General features: G+C 35.9%; 2 protein-coding genes across 3 annotated transcripts; one reads left to right on the top strand and one right to left on the bottom strand.

The window, feature by feature from the left end:
- The first annotated feature begins 4,622 nt into the window (after positions 1 to 4,622).
- Positions 4,623 to 5,222, top strand: LOC104235641 (kiwellin-1-like). The gene has a single exon (XM_009789450.2). It carries the CDS (start codon positions 4,623 to 4,625, stop codon positions 5,199 to 5,201), a length of 579 nt encoding a protein of 192 aa, XP_009787752.1. The 3' UTR covers positions 5,202 to 5,222.
- A 133-nt stretch (positions 5,223 to 5,355) lies between these two features.
- On the bottom strand, positions 5,356 to 11,688 carry LOC104235637 (putative threonine aspartase). Of its 2 annotated transcripts, XM_070174145.1 has the most exons (7): positions 10,897 to 10,994; positions 10,182 to 10,308; positions 9,282 to 9,430; positions 7,171 to 7,334; positions 6,825 to 6,945; positions 6,614 to 6,718; positions 5,356 to 5,799 (listed from the first exon to the last, which is right to left on the bottom strand). In XM_070174145.1, the coding sequence occupies exons 1-7, from the start codon at positions 10,906 to 10,908 to the stop codon at positions 5,713 to 5,715; spliced, it is 765 nt and encodes a 254-aa protein (XP_070030246.1). In that variant the 5' UTR covers positions 10,909 to 10,994; the 3' UTR covers positions 5,356 to 5,712. The 2 variants fall into 2 exon arrangements, with proteins under 2 accessions (XP_070030246.1, XP_070030247.1); XM_070174146.1 differs by lacking the exons at positions 5,356 to 5,799; positions 10,897 to 10,994 and adding an exon at positions 11,623 to 11,688 and having other exon boundaries at positions 6,614 to 6,945.
- Positions 11,689 to 12,696: the final 1,008 nt, after the last annotated feature.

The raw sequence follows: 12,696 nt of genomic DNA on the forward strand, positions 1-12,696 counted from the left end.
CCTCATACCAAAACCAATACCTTTTTCCTTAAAATCATCACAGAGCCCTTCAAATCTTGAATCAAAGTTTGAAACCCTAAATTCCCAAAACTCCCAAATCGTCAAATTTCACTGAAGGATTAGGGTGGAAATTGATGTTATTCGTGTGTTCCCATTAATGTCAATATCGGCTAAAATTGAAGGTGTTGAAGAGATTTTCGACCTCCACTGTCCAAACGTCCTCTTAGGTACTTTTTCTTTTTATGTTTGCTTTTCTTTTCTTCATTTTTTCATTTTTAGTTCTCATCTTCATCTCTTTCTGTCTCTTCTTTTCTTTGTATTTATTATGTTTTCATTTTTAATCGGTGTTTTGTTGCATGATTAGATTAATAGCAAGTTTAGTTGTTCTGTTTTGGTTCTTAATTAGTTCCTTTTCCTTTTTTTTGTTTTGGTTTCATTTCAAAGGTTTTCTGATTTTCTTTTGGGCAATTCCGGTTAGCTCATTAATTTTATGAGCTTGGCTTTTGATTGAATTGAGGCTCTGTGAATCAAAGGCCCAAAAGAAGGGATTGGCCTGGGTCTTTGCAAGCCTAGGTCTGTTTTGTTTGGTTGGGTCAATTTGACCCATGAGGTCTTAAGGGTAATTAACAGGGTTTACAAGGTTAGTTTGGGGATTTTAAGTAGGAGAATCTTCAATAGCTGACTTAGGAAATTTCTAGGAAGGTGGGTTTGGGACTGTTTTAGAAACCAGATTTTTTAATTAAGGATTCAATAGCAAAAATAAAAATTTGAAAAGGGTAAGTGAAAAATAACTTGACTCATTTCTGCTGCCCTAGTTGATATCTATAAAAGGCTCTTACTTCTTAATCAATTCAGATTTTGGAGACTAAGAACACTGAAAATTATTAGAAACGGCTGAGTCCAAAGTTATGAAAATTCCTTACAATTTTGGTGAAGAATCTGGTTCTGGTTTCCTATTTCTTTCTCAAATTTCCATAGTCGAACTTTCCTCAATAATGGTTGTTTATTCTGGGTTCAAAATGGTTTAAAAGTTTGGTTTGTTGCTGTTTGGTTTTGCTGGAGTTACTGTTGTTGCTTCCCCTCTTGTTGAGTTACTACTACTGTTTCTTCATAAACTCAGGCTGTTGTGTTGTTTATTTGTTGTACTCAGGTACATATCTCTGATTCTGAACATGTAAGAATGACTCGTTTGGCTTGAAGAAATGAAGATCTCCACATTTACTCGAACTCAATGCTTTCTCTTGTTTTTTCATTCAACTTGTTAATTCATTTCTTCTGTTTTAGCATGCTAAAAAGTGATGTTATGCCATGAACATTTGAGACTTATGTTGAGGGTTGTATTTGGACTCTTATTTGTGCTTGTAATATCAGCTTGTTTTGAATCCTTTCTCCTGAATTTTGGATAGTTGTATTGTCATGCATGAGCTCAATGTGAGATAGTTAATACCATTTTAGGTTTTCTTTTGAGTAAGATGTTGCATTCTTAGTGATATTCAATTTCAGGTTATTCTTCACAAATGATTTAGTCTGTTTCGAGTTTTCTCCTTTAAAGATGAATGAACTTAAAGGCTATGGGTCGTTGTTGAAAACTTTCAGTTGAATCTATATCATTAAGTATGTGCATATCTTTTGAAATCATGTTAAGTGTTTTTTGAATAAAAACTGAACTCCATTACGTTTTGATAGTAGAGATCAATTATGTTGAGTTGTAATAAGGCTGAACATTGCAGCATGGTATTCATATTGGGTTTCAGTTTGTGTTAAAATGTGTAAAGCAAATTTGGGTTGGTATGAGGTAATGTGGCCGATGGGCCTCGAATGAGGCCAAACATAGGCCTAAGAAGAATAGCCCATGGCTTAGGCTAGGCGTTTCAGTTTAAGCGTGTTTATTTCATTTCCCTGCGTGATTTTATTGAAAATTAGATGAATCTTCAGAGATTTTTGTGACTGTTTCAGTGCAGACTCTTGCAAAAAGCCTCACAGCTAGGCCATTGTCTTAGCCCATTTAGACCAAAATGCTCTTGTCAATTCTGCTCTCGATTTGGGCTCTCTTTTGGTTTTGCCATGTAATTTCACAAATGGCACTTGGGCCTACCGCAGGTTTAGGCTTTCCAAATAATTGAATACCCGACTTCTTTTAATGCTAGTTTGTTAATGATTAAGTTAGTTTAAACCATTCACTTAAAAGTAAAATTCATATGCTCTTAGTCTTTAATTAATTAGTTTGAGGTGTGCCATATTAGCCCAATATATAATTTATGGCTCTCGAAACTAAATTTAGAAACCCTTTTAATAGAATAATTCGAGGTGTGCCATGCCGAATAAAATCCCAAAAAATCATGGCCCTCACTTAATTAAGTTTAACCCTTTAGAAATCGAGGTGTGTCATTAGTTGAATTTTCCATGGCCCTCTCAAACCTTGTCATTAACTTGAAAGTGTGTAGTTCCTTTAGGGACGCTATTTAAATTAATTTCCTTAAACTCGGGTGTGCATTTCATGTGACTCAACTCCAATTCTCAACAACGTTAAATAAAACATGTCGTGGATCGCGGGTGCATTTCATGTGGCGTGGTTCAAGGCGTGTTTTAAATAACGTTGAATCTTCCTAAAAATAATTAAAAGCGGTTTAATAGTTTGAGAATACATCATAGGTTAAAACATGTATTGAAATCAGATAATAGGCCAATTATAATAGTTTAAGCGACCGTGCTAGAACCACGGAATCCGGAGAAGCCTAACACCTTCCCCGGGTTAACAGAATTCCTTATTCAGAATTTCTAGTTCGCAGACTTCAAAAGGAAAGTCGAAATTTTCCTCGATTTGGGATTTAAAATAAACTGGTAACTTGGGACACCAATTAAAATATTTCAAGTTGCGACTCTGAGAAATTAAATAAAATAATTTCATTTCAAATAATATCACTTAAATTGGAAAAACTCTTTTATATCCCCTTCAGGGTGTAAAAAGAAGATCTGACAACCATAGCATCCGTTTGCTTTCTGTTGCCAAAGATTGTAATATTCTTCATACACCTCTTTTCGCCACTGAACCAACCCGTTGAGAGTGCAACCACCGGTGTGTTATCCGAATGGTATGTTGTGACATTCGGACGAAATTTAGCAGTTCCGTTAGGATTGGAAAATTGTGCCAAGGCTTTTATTAGCTTTTGTGGAGATTAAAATCGCCACAAAAGGTGAAAAGTGCGCGACAAAATAGATTTTGTGTACGTCGCTAATCGGAAATGCGGCTATATGGCACTACTATTGGTGGCGACTGCTTTAGTCGCCATAGAAACACCGAAAAACCTGATTTCCTAAAGTTCTCTAGCAATAACAAATGCTAAAGTGAGTTGTTGAAAGCAGATTATTCTATGAAGTATTTGTGGCTATATTTCAAAGCCTAAATGACAAATGTCTTAGCCATTCTAGAAGCCTATGATAAGTGACAAAAAAAGTATGAAAAGTGGCAATTGCATGGAAAATTCAAGACAAGTGTCATACACTTATCATGCTTCAAATCTCTTTTAAAGCCTATAAATACGCAATCAACTTAGGCAAAATCATCAGCAACTTTCCTTGGTTTTTCATTCTTCACTAGCTTATTTTGTTGTCTTTCTTTCTCAAAATTCAGTAGTCTATTTTCTTTTGTTCCTCTTTTTTAAATAGTTGGGCTTGTAATTTAATATTTTGTTGATTCATGTATCTTCTAAAATAGAGGTAAGTTTTTTTAATCTTGGAGAGACATTTCACACTGCTTAAATAGTTTCTTAGGATAGTGCTCAACACGACTCAAGTCAATTCGCGTATTTGCTTACAAATAATATTATAGCAGTATTATTGTAATTTCCCCGTTGTCATTTTACTACAGTGTTAATTTTATCATAGAAAATACGTTGGCTAATGGAGACCTTTTTTTTTATTTTACATATAATTTTTGTAAAAAATTTCTGCAAGGCTTGGAAATGTGCATCCTCCCCGTCGCATTGTTATTATTAGAGTTTAGCGACTAAGCTTGCCATAAAAAGTAAATAAATACGGCCACAAAATAGATCTTATGCAGGTCGCTACTTAGGGACGGCAACCTACAACAATATTATTGGTGGCGACTGTCCTTTTTCACTCTATTCTCTCCCTTTCTCCTTTTCCCCTTTATATTACACACGTCTAGGAACTGTAAAATATAACCAAATTAAAGGACCTAGGATTGAGATTCCAAGTTTTAGAAATAATTTTGTTTCAAGAGAGCATTGTGATAGAGTAGGCGTTCAATGTACAAGTCCTATGGCGGACGGCAGAAGACAACAGTCGCTAAATGCCATGACATCTTCGTTAAGCTGATGGAGACCATTTTTGGTTCCTAATTTGTTTTCGAATCAAATTATATGTTGTCTTTTTGTCATGAGAAAATACATGCCTATAGGAATCTGTGTACGGCAGCTCAAGAGAAGTTACAATCTAGACGGGCCATTTTTTTAACGTACGAAAAACTTAGAGGATATTGGAATTTGATGAACACAACCTTGGAGTTTTATCTGACCAAACATTAATTATATAGACTAACCAGCTAGCTCTCCATTATTCAGAAACCAAAGATTTTATAACTAAGAATAGAGAGAGAGATCATGAAGAACTTTAGATTTGGTACTACATCTCTTATTGTGTTACTCGTTCTAGCTACTCTTTCTTGTCCCACAGATGCAAGATTGCCAACCTGCAATCCTAGCAGCAAGATAAAGGCGAAAAAGCCGCCGACGGGGCACTGTAACATTGAAGATGATGACATATGTTGCATCAAAGGCAAAGTCTATACTACTTACAAATGTTCACCCCCAGTTTCTAAGAAGAGTACCAAGGCAGTTCTCACATTGGATAGTTTTGAAAAGGGTGGAGATGGATATGGACCATCAAAATGTGATAACAAGTATCATTCTGATCATACACATGTTGTAGCTCTTTCCACTGGTTGGTACAATGGAGGAGGAAGGTGCCTTAGTAACATTACAATAAATGCTAATAATGGAATAAGTGTAAAAGCCATGGTTGTGGATGAGTGTGACTCAACCATGGGTTGTGATGAGAAACATGATTATCAACCACCTTGTCCTAATAACCTTGTTATAGCTTCACAAGCAGTTTGGAGAGATTTACATGTGCCTATGAACGAATGGGGGGAGTTGGATATAACTTGGTCTGATGAATAGGCTAATTAAACTTCTTGTTTGTACTCCAATGTGTTATCAATCTCGTTTGAATATTTCTGTTTCTGTAACTTTCTTCAAAAGCTATATCACTATATTACTAATTTTACAGAACTGTAATGATACAAGTAAACAATATACCACTCTTTGCTTCACATTAGGTAACGGTATTCTCTATTATATATAGGTTCCATATGAAAAATAATAATTCATACATTCCTATGAAATAGCAATACATTTTCTCCCATAATTCAAAAATCAGTTCTACTACATCATGTCTGCAGCAATCTCTTAGCACTAGTTTCATTTGAATCACTGATTCCTTTTGGTTCAACTACGTCTATAACAATCCTCAACTACCAGTTTAGTTGTCAGCCATATCTTGAGACTTAAATAGAGTGTTCTGCTCCATCTTCAGCATTTGGCTGATTATATAACTAGTTTAAATGATGACACCGTTGAAATGGCAAGTAATTTCTCCAATTGCCGCTCCAGCACTCCTGCTGCAACACTATCATTTCTTGGTCACAAGATTAACTCTTGCTGCAAACTCATTGATTCCAGTTTTACTTTGCTGCTTTTTACTCCTAAGTACTGAAACCTGTAGGAGATCACAATTAGAAGTACACTAATTGTAGAAGCTCATGCTGAATACAAACATGTATCAGTGACATTTTTGCAGCAACAATGGTCGTAAATAGTATATTATAGAACAGAAAAAGGGGAAGACGACTAAGATCTGCAAACTTGAAAAGCTTCTCCTCAACATAGCAAAGCAAAGCTATATTTTAACAATGTCTATGATTCTTTTTAGTTTCTTTTATTTCTTCATATGATGATGGTTCCTTTTAGTTAACCAATAGTAATGATTTTTTATAGAGGATCACTGTATGATATAGTGTTTCATGAGCAGGATAGGAATATCATCTTTGAACCTCATCACCAAGTCTAAAGCTCGAGCCTGAGTTTTCTGGGTTCAAATTGATTAAGCTCGACGGTTGGCTGCTGTTCCTGGTAGTAATGAATTTTAACAAAAGTCAAAAGTAATGTAGAAATAAAACATTACGTATGAATAATTAATCCCTCGTGGTTTCCAAAAATCAAGCAGATATCTGTCTAACGAGCGGTATTGTCCATAAGAAATAAGATAAAAGCAATTAAACAGTAAAAAAAGAAAAATCCAAAACAACTATTATCATTTTCAGTGATCAACTTGGACCATAATCAAAACTAGCTCCAAATTTATCATATTGTCATCAAAGCAATATAATCGATCTTTATGCCTATATCATCAAAACTAGCTACTCCTACCTTTCTCCCTAGAAACAATTATTTAACTACGGGCCATCGGTTTTAAACACAAAAAAAATGGTGTATGTTTGCATAAAAAGTGAGAATACGCAGATGTATGATACCTTAGGCCTATCCATAGAGCTGCCAAAATAACCTATTCCAAAAGATGAGGAAGAGTAAACAGCTGCAATCTCAACAGTTTCCAGCTTAGCCAAAGTACCTGCAACCTATGGACAACAGATCGCCAGCCAATGTGTAGTTCCTTTATCTTTTTTTCCTTTAGATTGAAGCAGGGGAAACTAGAAAGATAAAGAAACACAGGAACGATCTTACTAATCTTGAAGGCTCTGCTTGAACTAGAAGGAATCCAGCACTACTTTCAGCACCACATTGGCTGTTTTCTTGAACAGTTCGCAAAACCTTTTTACAGGCAGAAGATGGACCAGCTTGTGACCTGCAGAAAGAAACAGGCCAGTATCAAATTCAAGCGCGAAAAGCGAGATGAAACCTAATATGTGCATGTTCAAGTTCAACAATGACCACTAATGTTCAGTAAAATACATCGAATCTTGCAGGCAAAATTTTCTTCAATGCTAAAGGAGTTCAACAATCATATTGGCCATAGCTAATAATGGGGACAAGTGGGAAAGAAAATATCTTAGATGCATGGCAAACATACAGTGATGATGAAATACAACATTCCCGAGCAGCAAATCCTTTCATTAGATGCTCTCCAGCACCACTGACACAGCATCCCACAATAAATGGAGCTCCAAAAGGCCCTATTGACGATGCCCAACAACCGGAACCATACATTGCTGCTAGACCCACACGCCCACTTACCTGTTAGAAGTTTAACGGCTGAATAAATAAGCAACCCAAAAAATTTACCAGCTCAATATAAAGAAAATAATGGAAAAGGGCCTCTTCTCTTTCAAATACAATAAATCAGAGCTAGGAAAAGTTTCACAGCAATTAAGTTTGCTAAAGGAAATAATAGACATTGAAATCAAGAAAACTTTACACTCCGAGTAGATTGTACGGATACTGCTACAAAAACAGAAATTCAAAGCCAACCAGAAGCAGACATCTTCGAAGAAACCAAAACCATGATACAACTTTTAATTACTTCAATAATCTCATGGTTTTTAATCTTCACGTACATGGTGCTTGTTGAGTACTACTTGCAAATTGTGAGAAGATATGCATCTGGGTTGCTTCGTGAGATGAAAAAAGATGGTTAGTTTTTTCTTTAATGTGAAATGGCAAAATTTTATTCTGTTCTTCTGCAATCGTATACGTATTAAGGGAGCACCCCTTAATACATTTGTCAGGAGTCTTTGCACCTTCCTCTCCACCTACGATAAAAATGGGGAAAAGAAAAAATGGAAAAGAAGTTTGAGTTGACTAATTAAGCATGTCGAAGTCTTATTTCATTTGGCTCCTGTTGTTTTTTTTGAGCCGAGGGTCTCCTGGAAACAGCCTCTCTACCCTTCGGGGTAGTGGTAAGGTCTGCGTACATATTACCCTCCCCACACCCCACTTGTGGGATTATACTGGGCCGTTGTTGTGGTTGTTGTACATGGTGCTTGTATAAAGTCAAAGTACAAAATAAGCCTTTCAAGCAGTCAGGTATGACCGGAGAGTAAAGTGCAGAAAAAGGATATACTGAGAAGTTAAATAGAAGCAGCAGAAGATAGGCAAATACATGTATATTTGTTCCAACAGCACAAAAGTTTTAAGATTAGCAAACAGGTGTTGGTTTCTAAAAACTTCAAAAACTTGCTTTAGGTGTTCCGCATGCTCATCAAAATTTTTAGAATAAATCAAGATACCATCGAAATAAACCACCACAAATTTTCCATGAAAATCCTTAAAAACATGATTAATCAATCTCATAAAATTGCTGGGTGCATTAGTCAAGCCAAAAGGCATAACTAACCACTCATAAAGCCCATAATGGTCTCAAGGATCTCAGAGTTGTTATCACTTAGCTTTACGGCCCTGTGCTCACTACCCACCACTATGAACTCTTATCCATTAACAAATGCAAGTTGTATTCTTCTTCCTTCATTGTTTTACCTTTTGCGGATCAAGATTTCCCCAAATAAAGCGGAATAGATATAGAAGATTCATATAGTGCGTCCCCAATTAGTTTGAGGTCGGGGCGTAGTAGATGCTATTGTTATTATTTGACCAAATATTTTATTGGTTTCTTTTGATGAAAATCGTCAGAAATTCCGATAATGACTATAGAGAGACGAGACCCGTTAAAGCGAAGCAGAAGGAGAAGACTGCCTGAAATATTGACCAACAAATAAGACAGAATTACCAAGAAAATCAATTTGGATAACTGGTTCTTTCCCAAAAGGCATATACATTGACCAATACACTCCCTTGTTCAAGTACTGTGGTTGTGTTCAATTAAGACCTTCCACTTATAGTGCGACAGAATGAGAACTTTCTATTTTCCAGTTTGAACAACAGTCGGCATTATGAAGGCTCTAATAACTTAAGATAATCTTAAATTCACAAAGGCTATCACATAAAAATTAAAGCCTAAATTCAGAACACACCCCCCCCCCCAAACACACACACACACACCCCAACTGAAGTATCTAACACCCAGATGAAGCTGCACCAGTCACAATCCTTCTACCGTGAAACCTTGAAGTGCATAAATTCAAACATGCTCATACAGCGTATCAGTATACCAGGAAAATGCAGAAGTTGGGCAGAAAAACAATTACTGCAAAAGCTACAAGTTCATGTCATTTCTAGAAGCATCACCTTCAATGCTATACCACCACTAGAGGCTCCACAAGCTATATGTCCTTCTGAATCGAGACAGATAACGCCAACTGTGTCCGAAATCAAGTCTTCATCTAACGCATCACCAACTCCATTTCCCCACAACTGATCACATGGTTGGCCCTCTACTTGTGAAAAAGAATGCAAACATATATGAGATAGACACACACACACACACACAGAGAGAGGCAGAGAGGGAGAGGGAATCAACCAAAAAAACAAAATATTTCATGACATGAAAAATTACTGGAAAACAAGATGGTCCGGCCAAGTAGAATATGCCAACAAGGAAATAGTGATTATATGGGAGCATTGAATTTGGTCATACCTTGTAACTATGCAATTGTCTACTACATTAAAATGCATATATATTATGCTCCTGTAGTATCTATGTAGCCTGCAGAAGATCAGTGTCACTTCTGATGACAAAAATACTCAATCAGAGGACAAGTGTCTCCAGTCAATTCAGTCAACTTGAGAATATAAATTGTATAGTCATCTAGCAGCCTAAAGCACAATACTTCGATGATCCCATAAGCTTTAGACTCTACAGATTGTATAGCAAGGGAATGTTTCATATACTGGAATATACAACTTTTATGGGCACATACTACAAAGTAACAACTAAGGATACAACTTATTAGAGGGGTTTACGATACGTCTAATGTTAAGTAAATGCAAAAATGGGATACTTGAGACCTCATAATATGTAATGTCCGTTCATGAGAACTCGAAATAGTAATTTTTATCCACTCACTAACCCTTCACACATCACGATAATTAGACGTATTAAGGAAATCCAAGGAAAATCTAAAACATAGAGAATAAGTAGCCATATCAAAGTCAAAAGATTTTGGACAACAATATGCTACAACTTACCAGATATTGCATTAGTCTCTTTAAGATGTGTCATCTTTAAGTCAAGAGCATCATTACCAACTTTGGCATCATGAAGCATTGCTTTGTATCTTTTCCACTGGGTACTTGCCTTCCCAGTCACAAGCCACTGTTTCCATATGACAAATAAATAGTACACTTCAAATCAAGTTCAGGAAAAATGAATATTTAGATTAAGCACATAGACCTCCCATTTAAGTGATTAAAATTCAAGAGACCTCCCTTATAGCTTAGAGAATGCTAAGCACTTCCCCTCTAATGATATAGAGTCTCCCCACTGGTAAAAAGTGTTATCGACAACCTCGATTTTGGAGCAACAGCAGAAGAATGTGTATTAACAATTTTACCCTAAAAATGAAATTATCCTTAACCTAGAAGTTGAAATTTGAAGAAAAATTTTAACCATGAAAAACTAAAACATAGTAGGAGGCAATTAAGATTAAAAATATAGATAAAAAAGAAAGAAGGAAAGTGGAATGTGGTGGATAACCAATTAGCTCCACAAATAGTTAATGTGAATAGTGGAAACTTGTTGCTTTTGATTATGACATGATGCTGAATGGGTGGTGGGTGTCATTCACTATTGACATAGCAGTAACTGGACAGAAGCAATTTCTGACTTGACACACCATCTGACAATAACTGATGACATCCATACAAAACGACTAATATAATGTGAAACATGTGTGGTACATACATCATCCAGCATTCTGGCTGCACATGTGATGAAGATTGTTTAATTCCTCCTAAAGAGGAGAAACTCCTGATGTTAGAATTGGGTGGAAAAGGTTAAACACCAGAGACAAACCCGTAAAGAGATGTGGTGCCACCAAAAATAGACATAAATGCTCCCTTCATCGTAATTTATATGACATCTTTCGATTATAGGACGCCCCAAAAAGTTCAACACCAATCCATTTCTATACAACTTTAAAAAATTTCCGGAATTCAGATTCATTAAACTACTCTCTTAAGAAAATAAACAATGGACCTGACTCAACAACAAAAACGACCCCCGCCCCCCTCGCGGACAAGCCAAGACCTGGACAATTAGAGCTTTGACAACATAATATCGGGGTCCAACCTGTGCACATTGGAAAATACAACAAGAAGAATGGGATTTGGCTCTGATACCATGTTAAGAAAATGGACCTTGCCCTAACTCAACTCCACAAGCTAACTCATGAGGCGACAACCCACTTCCCTACCAATATGGGTACACTTCTAACATCGAAGTTTAAACTTCGATGTGATGTTTCTCTATCAACCTAATTTTCCAACCATGATATTTCTTTTATTATAACTAATACACTAACATTTAAGTCAAATCTAACATATTAACTCCATAGCCCTTGGGCTTGGTTCAATGATAAGAGCGCAATTCATGATGTGGTTTAGGTGCACGGCACGATTCGAACCTTACCACACACAAAAATCTAGTATTTAAGTGAGAAAGTTTAAGGGGTTGCCCCATTCTCCACCGAGTTTCGAACCACGTTCCAACTGGCCCTCGAGGATTTTCCGTTATCAAAAAAGCGGACATCCTAACTCCATGATTAGTCAATTACCTGACATAGATGGAACAAAGGAGTAGTTAAAACTACAACAACAAAAAAAAAAAAAATTATGGTTGGCCATGTGGTGTAAAGGTTGCTCTCTGCTAGACAAAAACTTATTAAGCCGTTCACCAAGATCTAGGATCTCAGATTTCCAGTGAAAAGAGCTAATTATATAAGTATCCACATTACATGAAATAAAGAAGTTTTCATAATTATTGAGCTTTTCAATTATTTCACAATTAGCAAGAATTTTTAAGTACACAATTAATAAGAATATTACAGACCATTTTATACCATGCACCTCAACATATAAAAAGAATATAGAGTTGTCCTTTCAAATAAAAAAAAAAAAACTGCATTAATTCTGCTGACTTATAACAGATCATTAACACAGAGAAAACACGCGCCGACGTGTACGGCCACGAAGAATGTCGGAGCTGAGAGGGTCTGATCAGCAACCTCACTGGCCATTTCTCTTTTTTCTGAATTTATTTCCCAGAGTGTCGGCGCGTGATTTATACGATTTATAAGCCACATTTGTCTAATTCCATTTATGTCTCCGTTTCTCCATTCTCAATATCCCGTTTTAGACTTCTTGTAATTACATAAAATTTTCTTTTTTAAAATTTAACTTTTCATTTATAATTCTCCGTTAGGGACTGACTTTACGAAAAATGGTTTTTCCTTGGAAGTTAACCCCTTGGATGATTAATGATTATCGATTTTCTTTTCATAAATATAAAAATTCATACTGTATATGTATACTCAATAGTACTTGTTGGATTTTTTAGACCGTTAATAAATATGTGATACATTGAAGAATAACTCATTTGCGCTGCATTAGGAGGAACTTTCTTTAATTTCATTATCTATTGCAGAATCACAAATGAAAGCTAAAATTTTGATAAGAAAATTTATATGTAATGAATAAGAATCCA

Source organism: Nicotiana sylvestris, chromosome 5 (genome assembly GCF_000393655.2).
Source record: "Nicotiana sylvestris chromosome 5, ASM39365v2, whole genome shotgun sequence".
Lineage (NCBI taxonomy): Eukaryota > Viridiplantae > Streptophyta > Magnoliopsida > Solanales > Solanaceae > Nicotiana > Nicotiana sylvestris.

What these genes read in the sequence shown, in the direction of transcription:
- LOC104235641 (XM_009789450.2), top strand. Translation starts at nt 4,623, where the DNA reads ATGAAGAACTTTAGATTTGGTACTACATCTCTTATTGTGTTACTCGTT.
- LOC104235637 (XM_070174145.1), bottom strand. An exon ending in GTGGTGGTATAGCATTGAAG is followed by an intron (nt 7,335 to 9,281) that starts GTGATGCTTCTA and finishes AACTTCTAACAG; the next exon opens with GTAAGTGGGCGTGTGGGTCT. An exon ending in TGTTGTATTTCATCATCACT is followed by an intron (nt 6,946 to 7,170) that starts GTATGTTTGCCA and finishes TTCTTTCTGCAG; the next exon opens with GTCACAAGCTGGTCCATCTT.